We start from the raw sequence: 22,743 nt of genomic DNA, 5'->3' as shown, positions 1-22,743 counted from the left end.
ATATTCAGCTGGATTGCTACCTGGGGATTCTATCACAATTCACTCTCATGTTCCTGAAACAACTGTTTCAGGAACAATATACACCGATGATCCAAAACATTATAACCAGCAAGTTATGCAAATCGAAACAACTGCAGGTGAACTACGGCGCGTGCGCGGGTCGGGACACGGTATAAAAAACACCTGATACTGAGCTCTGTTAATCAGTGTTATTTTTGTTCTTCAAAGGGGAAAGGCAGCGGACTTAAGCGAGTTTGACAAAGGCCAAATTGTAATAGCCAGACGACTGGGTCAGAGCATATCCGAACCGGCACGGCTGGTGGGATGCTCACGGTCAGCCGCGGTTAGTACCTACCGAAAGTGGTCCGAGGAGGGGGAAACCCACGAACCGCCGGCGAGGTGTTGGACGAACAAAGCTCATCGATGCTCTAGGTGAGTGAAGGCTCTCCCGGATGGTACGTGGCAACAGAAAGGCGACTGTTGCGCAACTCGCCGGTAATTGGAATTCTACTGACGGGAGTAATGTGTCACAACACACAGTGCATCGAACCCTGCTTAAAATGGGGCTGCGTAGCCGCAGGTGGCTCCTAGTGCCCATGCTAACCACGGTTCACCAGCGACAGCGCCCACAATGGGGACGCGAGCATCGAAACTGGACCTTGAGTGATTGGAAAAAGTTCGTCTGGTCCAATGAATCACTTTTCCTGTTGCACCGTGTGGACGACCGGGTACGTGTGCGTTGTTTACCTGGGGAAGTGATGGCGTCTGGATGCACCGTGGGATGAAAACAAGCCGGTGGCGGCGATGTCATGCTTTGGCCGATGTTCTGTTGGGATAACCTGGGTTCAGTCATCCATGTGCCGGGCACTCTGACGTGTACCACTCACCTAAGCGTCATTGCTGACCAGGTACACCCTTTAATAGCAACGGTCTTCCCCTCTGGCGGTGACGTCTGTAAGCAGGATAATGCGCCATGCCACACCGCCCGGATTGTTCGAGACTGGTTCGCGGAACATGAGGAAGACTTCCAGGTATTGCCCTGGCCTCCAAATTCCCCAGACATCAATCACATCGAGTATCTGTGGTTTGTGTTGGAACAGCAACTCCGATCTGCGGCGGCTCAACCACGGACCTTACATGAGTTAAAGGATCTGCTGGTTCGTGTTGGTACCAGATACCACAAGACACATTTAGATATTTTGTAGCTTCAATGCCTCGCCGGGTACGAACTGTTTTGGCTGCACGTGGAGGACCAACATCATATTAGGTAGGTAGTCAATGTTTTGGCTCATCGGTGTAAAATAAATGTCCAGAGAATATCACATTATAATCAAGAATGTTTTCATAGCCTTCCTTTTTAAAAAAATTCCTTAAATTCCACTCCATAAAAGTAGAAGCTACCCCAGATCGTGATGAAACCACCACCGTGCTTGACGATAGTGGTTTTCGTGATCTGGGGTTGCTTAGTAAACAATGTGACACTATTTTGATCCTATTAATCGTCTCACAAACTCTATGCTTCGATCAAAAAATTTTAAATTTGTATTCATCCGTCCGCAGTATGTTTTTCCACTCTTCAAATATCAAATGGTGATGAATCTTAGCGCAAGCCAGCCGTTTCTTTCTATTTTTTTTTTTTTTTTTTTTTGGTTTTAATAAGATTTTTTGGACCGCTACACGCCCATGGAATCCTGCTGTTTAAGACGAAGTTTTTTTTCAATGGATGTAGACACGGGAGTTTCTCTGATTCTGTTGAACTCAACTCGGATTTCAGTGCAGTAAGTCGCCAATTGGGTTTAGAAATCAGCGTTATGGTCTTATCTTGTGCTTCCGTTGCTACGCACGGTCATTCTGACCGTGGCCAAGTTGCTCCTATTTTAATAAAAACTTTGAAAATTAAGATAAATGAAAGATGATTAGTTACACATACCCTTCTCATTTTATGAGAAGGGTATGTGTAACTAATAAAGTGGAAACTGAGTGTAGTATAAGGCTTGAATATCAGAAGTAAACAATTATTTATGTTATAATAATAAGTGAACAACGTTATATTTATTTAAAATACATTTTGGCGAATTTATAACCACACTGATGAACGAATTTCCAGTTGGCATTAGTTTATTTACTCCGATTTAGTCGGTGGAAAACTACAAGGAAAAAGTCAAACAAGCAGCGCACCACAGCTGAATACCATATGGTGATTTGAAAAGAAAAATAAAGCCTACAAAACTCTAAGAAAAACATGCTTCATTTTCCCTGTGGGAAGAGTGTACATGAAACGAAAACAACAGAAATAGAATTTTGGACCGTTTCTCTTTCTATCCAAAGAATTCCCTTGCCTTAAGCATCTTCAGTCAATCCACCAGTAAGCATGCACAGCAGAGAGAGAGAGAGCGAGCTGAACGCACTGTTCTTTAATGAAAGTAGACAACGAAGATACTTTCCGATAGAAACTGCTACCTTATCTGCATCCCTCCCATGAATCTCCCTTCCCTTATCTCCATCCTCGAATCAGCTCTTCCCTTATCTGTAGAGTGAAATCCTCGAACTTGAAGACAAAACGTTTTAGTTTCACGATAAATACTAAAAACACTCCGAGTGTATGAAAGCTTCAGATAAACAGAATATTTATTAGTTGTTTATGCTACGATAAAGAGGAGCATAAACACAATGGCGATATCAGAATAGAAATTGCAAAATATTCGAAAAGTTCGTAAACATTAAAGTATTCTCGCAGCAACCAGAACGAAACCGATCGATGCCGGTGACATCGAGCAGTGCTGAAAAACAGAGGTAAGAACACAAAAGATTCTGTCCGACAGAGATGGATTTACGGGCACAAAACCGCGTAAAGCTTTCCAGGACAGAAAAATGAAATCCTCTGCATGGGAAGTACCGATGGTAAACAAAGATGAGAAGAAAAGATGTGGCTCGCGTATTGTAAGAAGGCATTTCCTATCCCCCAGATGAAGGGGATACCTATAGGGTGGTCAAACGGAGGGATGAATTTCTACCCGAAGTTTTTCACTTCGATCTTTAAATTATAATGCGTATAACGGCATAAACAGAAGGTGGCTCGCACGTGCATTAGGAAGAGCGTCTCGAAGTTTCCAGCAAGTTTCGAAATCTTTATCGCATGGGGCGCTTTCTCAAAAAAAAAGCCAATTGGAAAGAGTAAAAGACACAACAAAGGCCATTTGTAAGTGAAATACCATCGCATTCTTGTAATGAGGGCAACATCTCCATGGCAACCATGGTGGTTGTTGTTTACTCTTCATGCTCATTGCTGCGAGAGGAATGCGAAATACAGAAACGGGACTCTTCTGGGTAATCCAGCACAAAGAAACACTACTGTTGCGAGATCAGGGTAATGAGCATTCGATATAGGATCAGCAAATACTGGATGAAGTTGATAGTTTCCCAATTCTTTTTTTTTTCGGTCTTAATATTTTTCTCTCTCTCTCTTTCTCTATCTATTTATCTTTCTCTCTTGCTTGCACTTTACGCGGTTTTGTATTCCTCCGTATTGATACTTTTCCTTCTTTTCTTTCCACATTTATTTTCGTCTCTCACTTATCCCCTTTTCTTTCACATTCTCTGGTCCTTACTCTTTTTTTCTCTGAAGTATATTCCTTTTCTTAGCTTTTCTAAAAAGCGTTTGTTCTTTATGCAATTTTTTGTCTTCTTTCATTATCCATTTAAGTCAGTATTAATTTTTGTAGAGGTGAAAGCGCTTTAAATCCCAAAGATATATTTCTTCTTGCTCAATATCTGAAGGATGAAACCATTGTTCTCTTTTCTTATAAAAGGCGAATTTTTTTTTGTTATTCTTCATAATTGATTTTTTGTTATCTCTCTCTCTGTGTTTTTTCCAGTTACAGTCATTCGGGTTAATTCTCATCAATAACTGTAAAGCTCCATTCAATAAATGTAGAGCCCTGTAAAGCCCTTTGAGCTACATGATTAAAATTAGCTGTAAACAAAGTTCTTATTCAACGGCACTAATCTTTCAAAGAGAGATGATCTCGCGATGAGTTGCCTCGGTACCACATCACTTAACAACAGCATTTATTCTTTCGAGGTATAAGTCAACATTTATCCATAAACCGGTGCTACCATCACAGAGGCAAATCTCATTGTTCCATCTCATCATTGACAACAGCTGGCAACACCCAATTCAAGAGATTAGTACTTTCCTATAATGAATTTTGTGTTTGGATTCGCTTCCTATTGCAAATGAACGTAAACCCTCCAATTATAAACGAAAGCCGAATAAATAATAGACTATTCCAGACGCTGCATATCGAACAGCGTACACAGCATTCTAAATAATATATCTTCTCCTTTTTTTTTAAATTACTTGAATTGGAGACCGGATCTCATCATATAAAATGGTCGCTAACTTCACTGACGATAAGATTTGTGATAGAAAGAACGAAAGAAAAGGAAGGAGAGTGTGACCGTTAACAGAACAAACGTTAGAAGAAAATTTGATTTGATATAAAGTTAAAATGGGAAATCGATATGTAAACTGAAATAACAGTTTCGTAAGGTCTTGTCTGTTAGACGGAACATCAGTAGTCTTTCCGTGTATTGTCGACTGTGTCGTCAGCTGTTAATATTGTTTCTTGTAACTGAGATCCCGATCTTTTAGTTAAGAATCTTTTCTCAAAATTGCGCAACATTCCTGTGCACAGTTTTAACAAAACTATCAAAAGAAACGGGAATTAAAAAAAACCTTATCATCTTCACAAAAAACCCCAAATAAAATATGTTTTTCACTCAGTTTCTTTACCTACTTTAATTTCTTTTTTTAACTATTTTTCCAATTCTTCTCTCAATTTGAATAAACTTCCAACCTTCCCAAGATCAGGTTTTTGAGCTTATTCCAAAAGTCAATCGCTCGTTAACTAAAAGAAAAATTTAAACTTCTTTCTATAGTTATTCTCTTTCGATATATGTCACGCAATAAGTTAAAGGTGCTTTTGAAGTTTTCAGTAGTTTGCCCAACCCTTTTAAAATCTTAAATCCTCGATCAAATTGCCCTGCAAGTGTCTGGTTTACAAACACAATAACTTACAGACCCATCGTCTTGATACAAATCTTGTGGCTCTTTTCTGTACATCCATAAGGTCCGCATCTTAACTAAATTGGAATTTCCAAGTCTCTGTGCAATATTCAGTACGTGACCTAACCATCTTTTTCTCTATGGCGAGTTCACTGTATGTCACTGATAGCATTTAATGAGCTCTCCTAGCAGCCCTTCAACGCTGTTCAGAAAACTTCACATCAGACTATACAGCTATTCCAAGTCCTGATTATCAACTTGAATTTGCTGATACCCAAGTAATACGTTACTCTACGATTACTGATACCGAGAAGTAAAAACCTTTCATTTTCCAGCGTTATACTTCAGCTGCCATTTGTCAGCACATTCAAATAATTCATGTCATCCTGATTACTCTCGTTAACCATCCTGTCTATTTTGAGACATCGGCAAACTTAGACATTAAACTTTAAATTCCCCCATTAATAAACATTATAAAGAGCCTACGCCGAACCTTATGGAATCCCACATGTGACATTAATTCAAGAAGAACAATGGTCATTTATAAATATCCACTGTCTCCTTTCAGTTTCACTCCAATTAAATATTCGAATGAAAATGATATCTTTCTTAACCAGAAAGAGAAAAACCTGATCAAGTAAGTTGAAAATAGCTATGATTGGTACTGAATATATGTTTCGAATTATTATATCTATATTTTTAAACGTTGAAATTAGACTACAGTTTATGTTACGGGTGAAATAATTAAAGTATATTTAGAGCTATTTGGAGACCGAACTAAATACGACTAGTTTTGATAGATATGTCTTGCGGAGGATTCGGAAAAATTGCACACAAAAATCAAATTTGTTTCAAAAAATTTCACCAGCGGAAAAGTTTTGTTATCACAATTAATATATTACGAGATCTGTGTAGCTATGCGTACCTTCAAATGAAGGAAATGCCATTAATATCCGTTTTCGCTTGTAATACAGTTAATATAATCACCGTCCCCCCCACACTGGGTGTAAAAGACCCGAGTTGGAATCCCATCAATGAAGTTAGGAATTTTTATGGGGCTTTTTCACAACGTGGCTGAGTTAGTCGGTCTCGGGCAAGGGTAGCATGGTTTTTCCTCTCGAAACTTTGCTTTTTTTGTCCAGCAAACAGGACAATCGACCACAGAACACACACAATTTACAAATACAATATACTAATGTCTTATAATTACTTGCTTTAGCGCTTTACACACATTGCAATACAATTTACACCGGTTATATCTGTATATATAGCTGTTATCAAGCACGTTAGCCTGACGCCAACAGTGCAGTGCCTCCAGTTCTTCCGAATGGCCATATCGGACTCAGCAATCAGTACTCGATATGTGTCTCAGTGTGGTCGCCATTGTCTTCCTGAATTCCTCAAACTGAGTAACGGATTTGAGGAAATTCAGAAAAAATAAGAACTTCTCATAACAACTGTCCATCACTTCCAGCTGTTTTCCTTGAATTCCATCAAACTATCCACCTCTGCAACATCAAGATGGTAGTTTGTTCCAACAATTGACTGATGGAAAATTTCCGCACATCTATTCTATAATCATCCTTTTTGAATTTGTGCACCTTCATACGTGTAGTCTGGGTTAGAGGAAGGATTCCACTAGCATTGAGCTTACTCAATCCGTTAAACACCTCAATCATTTCTCCTCGTAGGTGCCTATTCCATAGGCGCTAGTTTGTAGGAAGAATTTTTGGTTATTGATATATGCCCCTAACTTCACGAGAATAATTTTAAAAGATCTTAAATACAAGGTTTACATTTCAAAAATTACGTTACCCACTTAATCGGTATGATTTCATTTGACCAATGAAATCCTGTGGTCTGATGAGCCAATTTTCAAGATCAGTTTGTCGAATCAAATAAGCAGCCCAATAAACACAGTTATGTTTATTGCACCAACGAGAACCCTAATATCCGAACTGAAAAGGAATTAAACTCTCCAGGTTTGGACCGGAAAAACAGATATGTTATTTTAATTATTAATGAAAAATTCGCATGAATATTACAAGATTTCATCCTGTCCCAAATTGAAAGAAATGCCGTTTTATTTTTCGTGCAGGACACATTGTTCCTTCGAAGTTAAATCGGAGTAGATCGGATGTGATGGCCCTATCGAGTGATTGTAGACGTCATCAGATTTAGCTCCTGCAGATTTTCTTGTTTTATAGAGAAGAAGGTTAAATCTGAGTTATTCGTGCATTGAGTATAAAGGAAACCATTGCGAAGTTTAACTAGAGTTTCAATATGGCCATAAAAATTTTTGGGTTTGTTGCATAATAAAAGTTTACTTTCTATTATAATGTTTATATACTTTTCCAGAGAACTTAAAATTAAAGTGCATCCTTTTGGCTCATCTTATTCTTCCAATTAACTGTTTTTGTGCATTAATTTATATCAGTACCTAAAATAATTAACTTAGTACCAAAAATAAATCAGTAGTCATAAAATAAATTTTAAAAAGCATAAACGACACTCCTTATTAAAAACGAACTTTACTCAGTAAAATGACTCCGTCTAAAAAAATCGAAAAATACAAACGTGCAAGCAAGTACAACTTATATTTTTCGAACTGTTCGGAAGTAATTTAAAGAAATTAACTAACCACTTGCAAGTGCGCAAAGAAGCAAGAACGAGAAAGAAAAATAAAGATAAAAGCAAAGCCCACAGCTCAATGCGCCTCGCACCTTAACGTAGTTCCACCTCATCTCGAGTTGGAAGAAAATGTTTCCTTCATAAGCGCTTCAAAGTCGCAGATGTCACTTCGCAGACGTCATCGCGGCAGCATCCGTAGCTTAAAGCAGCCTGTGTCTGTTCCATCTTGGATTAGCAGCGTCAGATCGCGGAGAAGGAAGCAGTTGCCTCGTGTCCGAAGAAATAACTCGGACCATTTGCTATTCCCTTGACAACTCGGTCACAATATCCTGACCTCGTCAGAGCGCGAGCAACAAACGGCGGTTCCTCTACCCCATCACCCCCTCCCCAGTTCCCCCTGCCGATATCGACCGCCTCTCGTATTCATCAGTCATACTTATCTGGCCAAGCAAGGTTTCTCTTCCGTTGTGCGCCTTAATATGTCATCAATAATGCTTTTGAATAACGCGTCTCTTTGAAGACATTGGCAGGCTTTCTTCTGTGAGTTTTCGTGAAAAGATAGCAATGACCGGTGTCCATCCTCCATTGTACGGACACAATAAAATCCTGATGTGACCTAAAAGACTCCATACTTTGGGCTTAGTAAGCACTTGTCCTTGTTTTTCTCATCGTTCCTTAAGTCTCCTTAAATCTAATGGGGCAAGAAATACCCTCTGTTTAGAGCGTAGCCGTGTACCTTTTTTTAAACTAATACGGTTTTAGGCATCGCACAAGACCAATGGACGTAAGAGGAATTGGGATATTTTCTGAGTCGAATCTTACAGATCTTGCCTATTTCCTGTTAAGGTTTCGCTAAATTCCCAGACAAGTGGAATAATACCCTATGCCCTAATCCTATTCATTTATAAATCGTGTGTTCAAAATCTAGTTTATTTGTAGCGGGGTTAAAAAGAGCGTCCCCAACGGAAATCTCCTGGATTCTATGGTCTAAACAGAAACAATCTTTTCTGCTCAGCAAGTGAGTTTATTGTTTTGTTGGGCACTGGCTTTTGGATTAAAAGAAAGTAAAGTTGCTCAAATCCTGTTCCTGAAAATCGTTTGAGACTAAAACAATCTCCACTTTTTGAAACTTCGCTAACAAACATGAAGGTTAAACTCTGAGATGTACAGAAAACGTTCAAGCGAATATTTCCGAGTTGTACGGACAAACACGCCAATGGATTCTTCTATCGTGTTTCTTGCGCTAAACATCCGAATGTTTTCATTAATTGGAAGTATTCTGTTGACTAAGAAAAGGACATCTGGCTGTTGACATCGCTTATTTTTATAGAGGTGCTCGCCTTCCCTATGGAATAATAAAAGTCAAGGAACTGGTCACGAATGGTCGTAAAACTTTGTTCTGGTTATGTGGAAAGTATTCATCGAGTTTTCTTTCTGTACCTTTCGTTCCTTTACTACCCTCTTCTTATACTGACCGAATGTAAAAATCAAATGTAATACGTGTTTCTTAGGGAAAACAAGTGATAAAACTGTTTTACGATCCCGTTTATGAGATCACGCATAGTTGGGCTGTCGGACGAATGAGGCTGGGAATATATTTATATCACTTGCTTGGGAATGCCACGCGCAATTACCATCAGAGGAATATTTACTCTGATAAAAACGAAGGTTCATCTGCTTTATTCCAGCGACTAAAGCGGATCCAGTTACCAAGTTTAGATATCAATTGCATTTCAATTTTAAGACTGTCCTAATGAATATTAGGACAGACTTAATCAGATCGAAATCATCGTATACAAAGTAACGTGATTACGATCAATTGGCGTCTAGTTTTACCCGCGATTTAATCACGATATTTGCCCATCAGCTTGGGAAGTTTGGTAATTAATGGATAAGCAATCCTTTTATCAAGATTGGTCACCAGTGGAGAAGATAAAGGTATCAAAATACAATAGCGTCTATTCCGGATTATTTATTTTTATGTATTTTATTTTGCTTTTAATAATGACGTCACCCGATGAACTTTTCAACATCACTACTCATAAGTGTGACTATTTCCTTCAGTAGGCGGTTTCGCCAAAGGAAAAGATTATGCAGAGAGTTAATACTTCCATCATGAATCTGTGTGCATCCAGTACTCTTTGGAAACCGTTTCCCTGAGTGTTCTTATCCGATTACGCATGCGTTTCCTTTGCTGCGCTGCCACAGGAAATGTCAGAAGCGTCCTCCAATATCGCGGTGGTAGATAAAATTAATTGTCCATTCACGTCGCATACATTGCCAAAACAAGGGAAGCTCACGCACGAATCGGTGTGCTAACAATTTTAGACGCATGCAGTGTGTCGCGAGCACTAACTCCTGCATTTACTTTTAACCACCAGGGCGCGCGTATTAAGTTGATCTACGCTGAATTCATATAAGCTTTCATTGGACAGATCGTCTAGAAATCTTACCTAGAGAATGGTGTAGAAGAAAATCTTCATGGTAGGAAGAGGAAGCGCGTGCTTCTTTTAGGATTTTTTGGCCTATTCTAACAAATCCTAAAAGAAGCACGCAAATCAGAGAGATTTGGAATGGTTGCATACATGGTGCATAAACGGCAACTAAACGCTAATGCTTCTATATATAAGGTTAGCATTCAGAGAACAGAATCCTGTAGTCACATACAAGTTAGGAAAAAAGAAGCCAAAAGTGGTTCAAGACGAAAAAGACTTAGTGTTACGATTCAATCTGGCATGAAGCTTTCCATGCAGTTTAAACAGGCACCTAGGAAGACATACTGTGTCCTGTCTATGCTTTGCTAGTAAGGGAGAAGGACGTTGGTTAGACCGCATTTTGGAATACTGTATTCAGATCTGGAGACCGCACCTAAAAAAAGACAGAAAACTTCAGGAGATGATTCAGAGAAAGGTGACTAGATGGCGATGAATTAAAAGCGGTGCGCATTTGAAGAACAGCTTAGAAGGTGTGGACTGCAAGGGTTAACAACCAGACGTCTAAAGGAGATCTGAGGTGTATAAAGTACTGAAGGGATTGAGTTAAATGAATGGAGAAGGTCTGTTCTTCCTCGTAGGTGAAACACGAAGCAGGAGACACAAATATAAAACCTCAGGGAATGAAAGAATATTGAATCTCGTGAGTTCATATGTGGCAACGGATTGTCGAACATTGGAATAAGTTGTCGCCAAATTTGGTGGAGGCAGTGGATCTAATTACGTTTAAAATAGAATTGGACGGGAATAGTAAGAATATTCTATTTAATTTTATTTTATTTATTTATTTTTGGTTGATGGAGAAAAAGTTCTCTTCTTTGCATCATTCAGCCTTACTAACTGTATTAATCAATCAAGACACTGTCAGTGTCATTTTGGTTTCTGCTCGTACCATTTACTGTTGAACAAGCGCCGAAAATTTTCTGGAAGGTTTGGTCGCCAGCCAAATTCTAAATCATTTAATGATCGTTAAAGTTTCCTCTCCAGCATATTTGATTATTTGACCTGATTTTTCCCTCTTTCCTCAATTCAATCAGAGTTTTAAGTGAAATAAAACCAAAAACAAACAAAAAAATACTACACCAGGGTACAAAGCAAGAAATATAAAAGATCCGAAGTTGGTGATAATTTTATTACAGCTTAGAGTAATCAGATCAAAATTCTGAATATTTGTGGAAAAGGCATAATAATAATTCCAGTGTCATATCATTAATACTTTTAATGATACGCCCAAAATATCATCAAGGATCGAAAATTGTGATTATTCAGTAGCCAATGACGACCCATTTCAGGATAAAAGAAGTCAGGGCATGCCCTGCCTACTTTTGTCCTGAGACAATAGAATTAAATACAGAGTACAATGTGCTGTGGATTTTTTCCCAATGGAAATTGAATTGGCTGATCACGTGCTCCATTTGTCTTTTATTCAGCCAACCCGAACATATAAATTAACTTCATTTTTAAGCCTTAAAAATATTATTATTGGTCCACAACGGCAGATCGCGGTTGTAGATAGAGATAATGATGCCTGCAATTTCGTATTTTAATCTCTTAATAAAAATCTGTCTTTGCTTGTTAAAGATCGAAAGAATACAACCCTTACAACGTGAAGCAGAAGTTTAAAAATACTTTCAGGCAGCTGCACTCGGAGAATCATTATAAAAGACAATGGAAAATATCTGGAATCTCTCTGACAGTCTGATTTCTCTTCTTTTAAATCTTCTCATTACTGAAAGCTTAGGAAAACCCAAGATATCATCCTGCCGGGAGTTTTCAAACAGTTTGATATCCGCCATGATATGCTCATCGATTTATCTTGAGGGATCCCGCGACAATGCAGTGCTAACTGCTGCGATTCGAGATTTCAAATATCATTTTCTAGGCAGTTCGATTTCCATGTTGTGTTTACCATAGGGTATAAAGACATTTCGTTTTTCAATGATCCATAGCTTCTTAGGAAAAACACTGCAGTTTACTTGCGGAGGACCACGTCACTAAAGTACAAAACACACTAAAGCACACTGACAACACTGTATTAGAGTATTTATTGTATTCATCCAAATGTTAAGTGCATCCAGTTTTACGAAAAATGAATTTAAAACAATTTTAAATTTTCTGATTACCACCAATTCTCATGATCACACCAGGGATTTTAAATTGAATTTTTTCCTTAAAAAATAATGGTATTTTGGATAAATTCGATAGATTTGAGCATCTTATGGAGCAAACCATCTGGATAAGTTCTTGTATATTAGTTGGGTTATCGGGTTTTTGTATTAAGAAGAACAAGATCGTTTTGGTTTTGTTTTGTTTTTATTGAGGAAAGAAACAAACTGAAAACACTGTGGACTAGGAATGCATTCACGTTCATATATCTACAATCATGAACTGCATCTTTCACTTATTAACATAAGGAGAACGAGGCATTGCAGATAATGAGATGTTTCCACGATGTTATCTGTGGGATTTTGTAGTCTCATCTGCTTTGATGCATGCAGATATAATTTGAACAATAAACGAAGTCTAAGTATCGCATACTACTACATTTCTTAAACAGAAAAGACTTTTCTTACCTTATTTTTAAAACAAATCTTTGATATGGGTCAAACAGCCCCCACAAATCCAATGTGCACTGCCACACAGATCAACTGTGACCAATCTTCTCGCAACTAATAACAGAATCCTCACAGCGTTTCAGAACAGAGAACTAGCAGCCACCTATGTAGCTATCGGGTCCGCATTCGATGCCGTGCGCATCCCATCTCTCCTAAGGCTACTAGAGAACCACTATCAGATAGGTGGGACATCTTAGTTTTTCTCTCATCTTTGCTTCAGAACCGCATAGTGAAACTGCCCTAAATAATGCTCAATACTGCAAAGTAATCTCTGTAGGAGTCCCGTAGGGGGCAGTACTATCTGGCCTCCTCTTCACCGTCCTCATTGCTCCATTGGTAATCCTAAAGCTGAATACCCTGGTATATGACGACGACCTAAATATACTCACGCCAATTAAAGCAAACCAAGATCCTCACCAAATCTTAGAAGAGCTAACCTCCACTTTCTCATCAATATCTACCTACCTCAAAAAATTTGGTCCACCCATCAATCCTGAGAAATCAGAAACCGTGGTTTCTGATTTCTCAGGAATCACAAAACCCAACGACAATCCATCCAGCCCTCAATGGAGTTCCCGTCTGACTCGTTCAAAATCACATTGACCTAGATATCAGATTCGACCCAAAGCTTCTGTTCAGCCAAATTTCAGTTTCTGTTCAGCCTTCTGTTCAGACAAATTTATCATGGTCAGATATATCGCAACAATAGTTTACCTCCCGCTTCTCTAGGCTGCAGAGTTCTAAGCATCTGCATCTCCCTCTACCACCAAACCTCCGAGTATTAGCTCCTCAAGTGTGCTTGCCACAAGCTCAGCCTACATTCCCAGCTACGAACCACCGCTAGGGCCAACGCACTCAACATTCCAAGGCTCATGTGACTCATTGATAAAAATATACTTGTCATTACGGTCAAGTTCACGACTGGTCTCATCTCCTATCCCTCCTTCTGGGACAACTGTGGATGGAGGATTGCCGTGGCGCATCTGCGAGCAACCCTGCAACTATGCCCTCTTCAAACACACATTCACCTGTCGGACCGGTTCCTTCCTCAGCAGTTGTTATCACACGTCCAGGATCGAGATGTCGACTTCAACAAGTTTAGTTAGGATCGACAATACAGAAATGAATAATCCGTAGTTGGTCGCCAACGCTACCTTATTATAACCTGAATCCCAATCAATATATTCTCTTACTCAATTCAATTGGTCTGCACCCTCAATGTTTAGTATACTCAATTCATTTCTTTATTTTGTATTTTATTGTATATTTTTGGTTTATTCAGGCAACTTCGTCTTTATTTTACATTGTTAACTCCTGGCCATTGCGCCATGACGGGAAGTTGCAACCACACCATTATGTAAATCATCATCTCCGTATTGCAATAAACATTTCTCTCTCTATCAGAATTCCAGAATGGGAAAACTGTTCATGAACGAAATGGATTCCAGGTGTCATTTTTCTAAAACCAAATAAACTAAAGCAAAGCAGAATGTTTAATATAAAATAGAATACAAAGTAGAATGTTATAATAAACTAAAGCAAAGCAGAAAGCAGAATGTTACTGAATGTTTAAAGGTTAAAAGAGACTCGTCTGCGTTATTTTATTTATTGCCTTGAACATCATCGTGAATAGCAAAAATTACTAATAGAATTGCGAAATTTTCGCAATTACGCTCCATATGAACATGCTTTTGATGAAACAGTTTTATAAACAAGTTCGCTAATGAATGCAGTGCGTTATATTTCAGGCGTGTTATATTTTTCTTTAATTTTTGCGATTTTTTAAAATTTTTCCATACAAACAAATAATGATTTACAGACTTCTATTTTTCTGATTTTAATGAAATTCATGACAGACGAACATGGTGAATGGCGTTAGGCGTTTATCATATATATATATATGATAAGCGCCTATTTACTTTCCATATAGAAAGAAAGAAAGAAAGTAAAATAAAATAAAGAATAAATGACAAACATCGGTGGCTGCTTAGTATAACAGATTGGCTTAAAAAATAGTAAATACCCTAAATATTTGGGTGTTACTCTGGATAGAACCCTATCATATAAACAGCATATGGAAAAGACTGCAGCAATGATAAGAAATTATGTGATTCGATATGGGGATCCCGGGGCAGAGACGCTTCGCTGTACTGCAATAGGCTTAGCGTATTCTGCTGCAGAATACTGCGGCCCTATTTGGATAAACAGTTCACATGTCAAATTAATCGACACCCAATTAAACTATGCTATGCGGTTGATTACTGGGACAATAAGATCGACCCCTACTTTTTGGCTACTAATTCTAAGCCACATACCTCCTCCACATCTACGTCGATCTGCAGCTCTTCTCCGGAAATATAAAAGAATAATGGAGATCCCAAGTTTACCAATCCATAATGATTTTGCTAATACCATAATGGAAAGACTACCTTCTAGGAAACCTTCAGTCAGAACAGCATTGAAATTGATAAGTGCAAATTTGATCTGATTACTGAATGGAAACCCCACCGATCACTAGATATAGCAGCCTTAACATGCATAACCAAGAAACCTGATGGATTTGATCTCCCTAAGAAGAATATGGTCAAAAGTGAATTGAATTAGGACTAAACATGGAAGATGTGCTGATGCATTGTACAAGTGGAAATGGATTGACGCCCCAGGATGTGATTGCGGTGACGGAAGGCAGACCATCGAACACATCATACAGGACTGTCCCCTTAGGGCTTACCAAGCGAATCCGAGAGACTTCCTGGAATTAACGCCCATGTCAATTGATTATATTAATAACTACTTGGACATACAATTCTAGTAGTCCATATATATTATTATATATAAATTTTGTATAAACGTTATACAGTTGTTAATTTTTTTTAATAATTCTTATTTTAATATTATAAATATGACTAATTGTGAACTTAAACAGAATTGAGTAGATTTGTGTGGTCTGAGATGTGAGATATTGTAATTTCTTCTTGATTGATGGAGCGGTTGTTGTGAGATGTAAGAATTTCCATGCGATAAATAAATAAATAAAATAATTCAAAGGTCGATCTGCAGTCTGGAAATCCCTGGATGACTCCTGTGGGAACCTAGTCCTTCTTCCCGAAATCGCGTAACCACGGACTTGAATCGCGTAACCTGAAGAGGAGAGTTAAATTGGAGTCGACGGTCAAAAGCTGCGAGGCTGATAAAACAACAGTTTCTATTTATATTTAATAAGTAATATTATTTAATATATAATTAACCAGGTAAGATATCATAACCCATTATACGTCGTCATCGTAATCTGTTACTGTGTATATTGTTCGAGAGCTCTTGACGAGAAATCGAGCGCATGATATCACCCAGAATTAAGCAGATTAATTTGTAATTACGAAACTACTTAACTGAATGAGACGGACTGCTTTTGACCGACATCAGAGAGCTTTGGAAGTCGATCACTTCAGCATTTTAGCGTGGCAGTGTTTTAACCAGTCTGTGTCCAGCATTCCGTGGATAAATAAGTTCAGGGCACGTTTATTGACACCTAATGTTGTGAGAGTGTCGCCATTGTCAGTAGCAAAGTAGATATAATCACCGTCCTCCGAAAAGGCCCCAATTCCGATCTAGTCAATGAAGCGAGGAATTTTTATGGGTCTTTTCCACAACGTGGCTGAGTCAGTCGGTGTCAGGCGAAGGTTTTCCGTTTATTCCTCCAGGAAAGTTGAATTTTTCTGAAATTGGAGAAAGCCTGGCTTTCGTTCAGCAAACCGAGCCATGAATCCACGCCATTACAGACACCTGGTAGCCTGAGTTGCTTTGGCGATTAACACGCGCCTAATTGCGAGAGCGTCGGTTGTTATTGGCTGTCACGCGTGCATTCCAAACTGAATCCATTCCATGTTAAATGAATGGATGAATAAATAAAAACTCTTGGTCTGTGCTCGTTCTGCAACCGTCCTCCCTGAGCACGGTTCCAGAACTGGACAGATAAAGTTTTATTTATTTATGTCAAGTATTATGAACTAACGCATCTTCCGAGGTGCAGCAAAAATTAGTTCGTCTTTCAAAAGCACGTTTTATAACGTGCTTCAATAATGTGATACGTTACCTCTTTTTGTCGAATAATTATAATTTTTTTATTACTCAATAATTAGATAATTTAATTTAACTTCGTGTAATTATTAAATAACTATTTTTTTTAGAAATTAAATAAGTTATATTTAATAAAAATTCAATGGAATTGTTTAAGTAATTAATTATTAATAACGCTGTTTTAATTGATCAGTTATATTAATTAAGCGATAGTTATAATTAAATTAAAATAAAATGAAGCAAATTATTACTAAATCATTATGCAAAAGTCAAGTGTTTTATATTAAAAGCTGCAAGCAAGCTCGAGAGAGAGTCCACGTGCTTGCGTTTTAGAGGACTGTGGTTAAAACTCGAATAACTGCTAAATGCGGTTAACAATTATGTATTCATCGTCGAAGTGGTTGGTTGTAAACTCCTCTGAATTAAGTGATCATGTAAGGATATAAAACAGAAACTAGTCATATTTTTAAATTCAGTTATTCGAAGTCTTTTCTTTAACGTACTCGGCCATTTCTTTGTCAGCGAAAAAATCTTGTTACCGGTTGATTGATTGGTTGGTTTCTCCGATTGATTGACTCTGCACCAAGGAACGTAAGAACATGAGGCGTCAAAGCATTGTATCCGTAAACTGTGATTTTCTATAGCTGGCTTTGCCTGTTTCAGGATGAAATATCCGAGTTTTCAGAAGTGCAAACTTCGTAGCCCTAGACTCGAACTCAGTCCTTTTCAAGAAGTTGTGGAAAAGGCCTGGGTTCGAGGATTTTTATTTTCCAAGGATTACATAAAATTCCTGAACAGGCTTTTTTTTTTTTTTTATTCTTTTTTTAACGTAAACTGAATTTTAACGTAATTCAGAGGTATTAAGCATCTTCTCTTTGTCAGTAGTCATTATGTATAATAAATCAGCCAATCCACGCATAAATTTTCCAATTCCCTGACACGGTAACTCATTTCTAACAGAGCCTTCTTTTTTTCGTTTCCGTCTAGTGGGACCTGGTGTGCGATCAAGCATGGCTTCCAGTCTTAGCCCTCTCTTTGTTCATATTTGGAGGTCTGCTGGGTCAATGTTTGTACCTCGTGCTTTCCAACAGGTGAGTTTGTCCCTTTTTCAATTCTGTTTATTATTCGTACTGTTATTATCTCCTCCTCTTCCGTATGCGACTCATTGAACTGTTTAATGACTCGTGTACGATTAGATATTTACCTGTTAGATAAATTTCATTACAAGTACACTTCAGGGGGCGGCTAGTTACTACCCTCATATACAATATCTTTTCCTTTGCTGAATAACTAAATGAAATATGTTTATACATTTATATATATTGCTGAATAACTAAATGAAATATGTTTATACATTTATATATATTTATTTATAATTTTAATTATATATTTTCATACCGTTTTTGTTTAAGAATACATTAATGGATAAAAAAATTGAAAGAACAGAAATATTCTTTTAAAAATAAAACAACTTATAAAGCCTAAAGTTTAAAAAAATAAATAAACTGCAATAAAATTATACAATTAAATTAACAGTAATAATTATAAAAACTATATTCTCATAATACGAATTAATGGTATAACATCCATAAACGATTTCATTACAGGCGAAGTAAAAAATGAGGTAAAACTTGTTTTGGATTTTTAAAATCTTTGGATGGAATTTTCTATTCTGAATTCTCTCTCACGCTTAGATTAAATTTTAACTAACTTTACGCCTTCCTTTTTCCTTTGCGTTCGATCTCTTTAAAAGTACATACCGTATTGCTTGGGTATCTTTCAAGAGAGAAAAAATTTATAAGAAATTCCGAGAACTATCTCCAAATTTATAATTTATCTGAAGCCATACGGTATTAGCTATTATAATTCTGAAGTTAGAGAACAGCGGAAACTTTATTTACTTAAAAAATTCAAAATAATCAGCTCATTATTCTTAATATACACTCAATACCCACTTTATTAGGTGCACCGACCCTTTTTATGAAATGGAACATTCCTTCAATAAGGGAAGCATGTCGTGTTCGTAACATGCCCTATAAAGCAGGCGGACAAAACGGAGGGATGCTTTATGCGTACAGTTCAGCTCGAGAGTGAACAAGCTGAAAAAGTGACTTTAAACGTGGCATGGTAGTCAGTGTCGGACGTTTGATACGAATATCTCAGAAACTGTAACCTGGTATGGTTTATAAGTGCGACCGTATCTCGAGTGTACCATGATTGGTCCAGTAACTAAATAACATCCGGCCACAAGCGATCCTGTGGTAAAAAACAGCTAACTGATGCGAGAGGCGAGTGGAGGCCGGCAAGACTTGCGCAAGATTACAGAAATATACACTCAGTAAAATAAAAATCGAATACAACAGTGGTAACCAGAAACATTTAGAACGCACAACTCATCGTACCTTCTCACGGATGGGATATCGAACCGACACCAGGTACCAGACCTGTCGACAAACCAAAAAAACGTGCGGTTACAGTGAGCTCAAGAACATTAACATTGAACACCAGACGAATTAAAAAAAGTTACACGATCTGAGAATCCCATTTCCTTCTGTTTCACTTTAAATGGGGGGACCAATGAATATGTCGAAAACAGCATGGGTCCATGGACTCATCCTGCAGGGTATCAACAATCGTGGCGTTGTAATGGTGTGGAGAGTCTTTTCGTGGTGCACAGTGATCCCCCCCCTGGTACACCTGTTGAGGAATACCCGTGACATTCCTTCATGGCTGCAGTGCGTGAATTTGCGAATGGGTTCTTCCACAACAAGATAATGTCACACTGCCAGAATTGCCTAACGGGTTCCAGCAACATGAGCTGCAGTACCCTCCACCATCACAGATCTCAATCCAATTGAAAACTGTGGGATGAGGCAACACGAGCTTTTCGGAGTAAATATCTCCAACTATCCAATTGGAACAATTGAGTCAATGTGGACCAGCATCCTTATTTTATCCTTGTGATGCGCTTACGACACCTCATTGAGTCTGTGATCAATGCAGGCTGTTCTGAGAGCTAAGAGAGGGGCTATTCATTTTGGCTACCTAATAAACTCCTCAGTGTCCAACCATGTGTCTCATTAAAGCAAATTTTTATTTACAAAATAAATAATTATTCAGGGTCGCTATATTAAAATATCTACAGCGGGGCAATTTGATCTTATGCAAAATTTAGTGATTAGGAATCTCACATATAAAAATATAACGGATAATTGATTACATAATTAGATTAGTAGATACAGTCCATGGTTTACTATTGCAGGTTTGGAAAGAGGATGTGTTTCTTTCTCTTTCTGTCCCTCCAGAGTACATTTGGAATGGTCACTGCCTTTGTACCTGACTTCTTGTGGTTCGCGATTGTGCGACTTTTGCTAGGAATAACAGTTCCAGCAATCTTAAATACGCCGTCCTCTTTAGGTAAGTAAATATTAAATATGTAAGTAAACATTAAGTAAGTTTAATGTGCTCAAAAATGCTCTTTCTGTTGCTATAATTGCTAAAATCCACTTTTAAACTCTATTCTCGTCATCTACCTGTCATTCCTCCCTTCACATCTTTTGAAATCTGAAATAGTGCACAGATTATTACTGCGTGCGGTCTCTACTGCCCTTCTAAAGACAGATGATTACTTGTTCTTCAGATATGATGACATAAACATTGTGCTTGTGTTTGTTTTATGATTCTGAGGAAGCCTCGAGACCTTTAACTACGTTCCCTTACAAAAATCCGATTCCGATAAATCAACTCCTCCTCCTCCTTGCTGATATTAGCGCACTCGGGCAACAGACTCCACGCTTTGATCTCGCAGGCGACATTTTTTTTTTTCTGCTAAATAATGTGGAATGCATTTAGTGGGCAAAACATAACCAGAGTTGTGGCAACGACCAGAGACGTGTCGTATTGATTTGAAGATGCAGCGGGTTTTTTATCCTGCAGTCATCATTTGGAAACCAAATAACTTCTGCTAGATAGATATCGCATTACCTTACACAGACAGACATACATAATTCAGCGCATTTGGAACTGAGATGCTGTGAAAAGGTTAAACAAACGCGTAAGACCGGTTTGGTAAAAAAAACAAAACAAAACAGGTAATTAAATCAGATGTCAAAACTCTGAAGGAAATTCCAAGTATGAAGTTTAAGCAGCGTAGGCTTTGCTTATTTTTCTCTCTGATTCTACTCCATACTTGCTAGCATAATTAGTAATTCAGAAGACAAATTCGGACTTCTAGTTAAAGTTCAATGGCTTATATAATTGTACTACGGTGATGTAATCTTTAAACCGTGCACTGATGGCTTCGGTGAGAAAGATGTTCAATCATAGGAAGTGATGATTACTATGCTCCTTTCTTAGTCGGTTATTCATGGTGTTTTCATGTTTTCACTGCGAGTCATTTGGGAGAACACAGAGAAAATTAAAGCATCGTGTCAGTTCTCATTTTTAAATGCAAAACCGACTGACGAACAAAGCTGTACTCACTCACCAAGCCATGGATCACCAAGTCGATCACTCAATCACCAAGCCAACGAGTGAAAATTTAAAATTTTCACGCGTTGGTGTTTTTGAAGTATTTTTAATTAATAAAATTTTCCATCATCATTAAATGTCATTTTGTTTATAAAACTTTTATTATATGAAACTGTCAACTTTACTAAGCAAGATGTTTTATATATAGCAAGGGAAATAGTCGGTCCAAGTCTTCGTGGACGTATGTGGATCTTGAGCAGTCTTGCACGGAGTCTAGGAGTTTTACTTCTATCAGTTGTAACCCTGTTCATTAGAGAATGGTCTCATCTGGCCTTAGCTAACTCAGTACCGTTTCTAGCCTTCTTCTTGTACTGGTGGTAAGTTAGCCATAATTTGTTCTTCTCAATTCATGTACGTTTTGTTTGTTTTGCTGAAAATACAAAGCTTTTCCATTAAACTCTTTCGTTCAGTTGCATCATTCTTGTGATAAAAAAAAAGAAATCCAATTAGATGCAGCAATCAATGTCTTATTAATGGAATTCATACGTTGTAGCCTGAAATAAGCAGTTTTTACTTTGTCCAGCAAAAGATAAAATCATTGAAAATGGTGATCCACATCCCTTTCCCATCATACTTTAATAGGCAACTATTAATTTAATGAGGTTTGTTTTTTATTTAGATTTTAAAGTATAATTATTCTTTATATTATTTTTAAATATTTGTCATTTTTATCTGTAAAGTTCATTTGAAAGTCATGGAGTATTTTTTTCTCATTTTTAATTCATTGGGGGATTTTCTTTCCCCTTCGAATTTTTCGAACAGCTTTTGTACATCGAGCTATTCATTATCATGTCACTTGCCACCAGTGCAGATAAAGATCTAACTTCGTACACCGTCGCTGACGGAAAGAACTTTTTCTGGGATTTTTAAGCTGGTCTCAGACAGAGGAATATAGAGTTTTTCTACCAAGAGAAAATAAACTGTGACATCGCCCCATGCAGCATTGTGGCTGTCAGTTCCCTGATATCACTACTCCAAGTACAAAACGAAATAATTTTTTTTAAAAATTGAATCCTTAAGATGTTTTTATTTAAATAATTAGATGCTGGACTTACCAACATAAATACACTTAAAGAAAAATTATTTCTTGCAATATTTAGTAAGAGAGGATCGCCGTGTGACATCAGAAGGCCCATGTTGTAGTTGTGTTATGTGAGTGTTCCAAAGCAACTGAGGCTATGAGGCTAAACTGTCTGTAATTACATATTTTCTTCGGTTGGTTTTCTGGATGGAAAAATCCGAGTGTTTCTCGGAAAGAAAACCATGACCCACGCCTGAGACATATATAATATGTCTATAATGTCTTATAATATGTCTGCAAATTGCGTGT

The 22,743-nt window shown here is 37.7% G+C and overlaps 1 protein-coding gene across 1 annotated transcript in view; it reads left to right on the top strand.

Moving 5' to 3' along the window:
• The window catches only part of LOC150079086 (beta-alanine transporter-like), a 167,953-nt gene that overhangs the window by 87,094 nt on the left and 58,116 nt on the right, over positions 1–22,743 (top strand). The window contains exons 2-4 of the mRNA XM_090382827.1: positions 17,871–17,974; positions 20,146–20,300; positions 21,562–21,730. Of these exons, the coding sequence (XP_090238953.1) occupies positions 17,871–17,974; positions 20,146–20,300; positions 21,562–21,730 (428 nt within the window). The remainder of the gene's footprint in view (positions 1–17,870; positions 17,975–20,145; positions 20,301–21,561; positions 21,731–22,743) is intronic.

The sequence above is a fragment of the Mastigoproctus giganteus genome, chromosome 10 (genome assembly GCF_048544385.1).
Source record: "Mastigoproctus giganteus isolate SK-2022 chromosome 10, ASM4854438v1, whole genome shotgun sequence".
Lineage (NCBI taxonomy): Eukaryota > Metazoa > Arthropoda > Arachnida > Uropygi > Thelyphonidae > Mastigoproctus > Mastigoproctus giganteus.
Note: the sequence above shows the minus strand (reverse complement) of the source record. Positions and strands in the feature narration are given on the sequence as shown.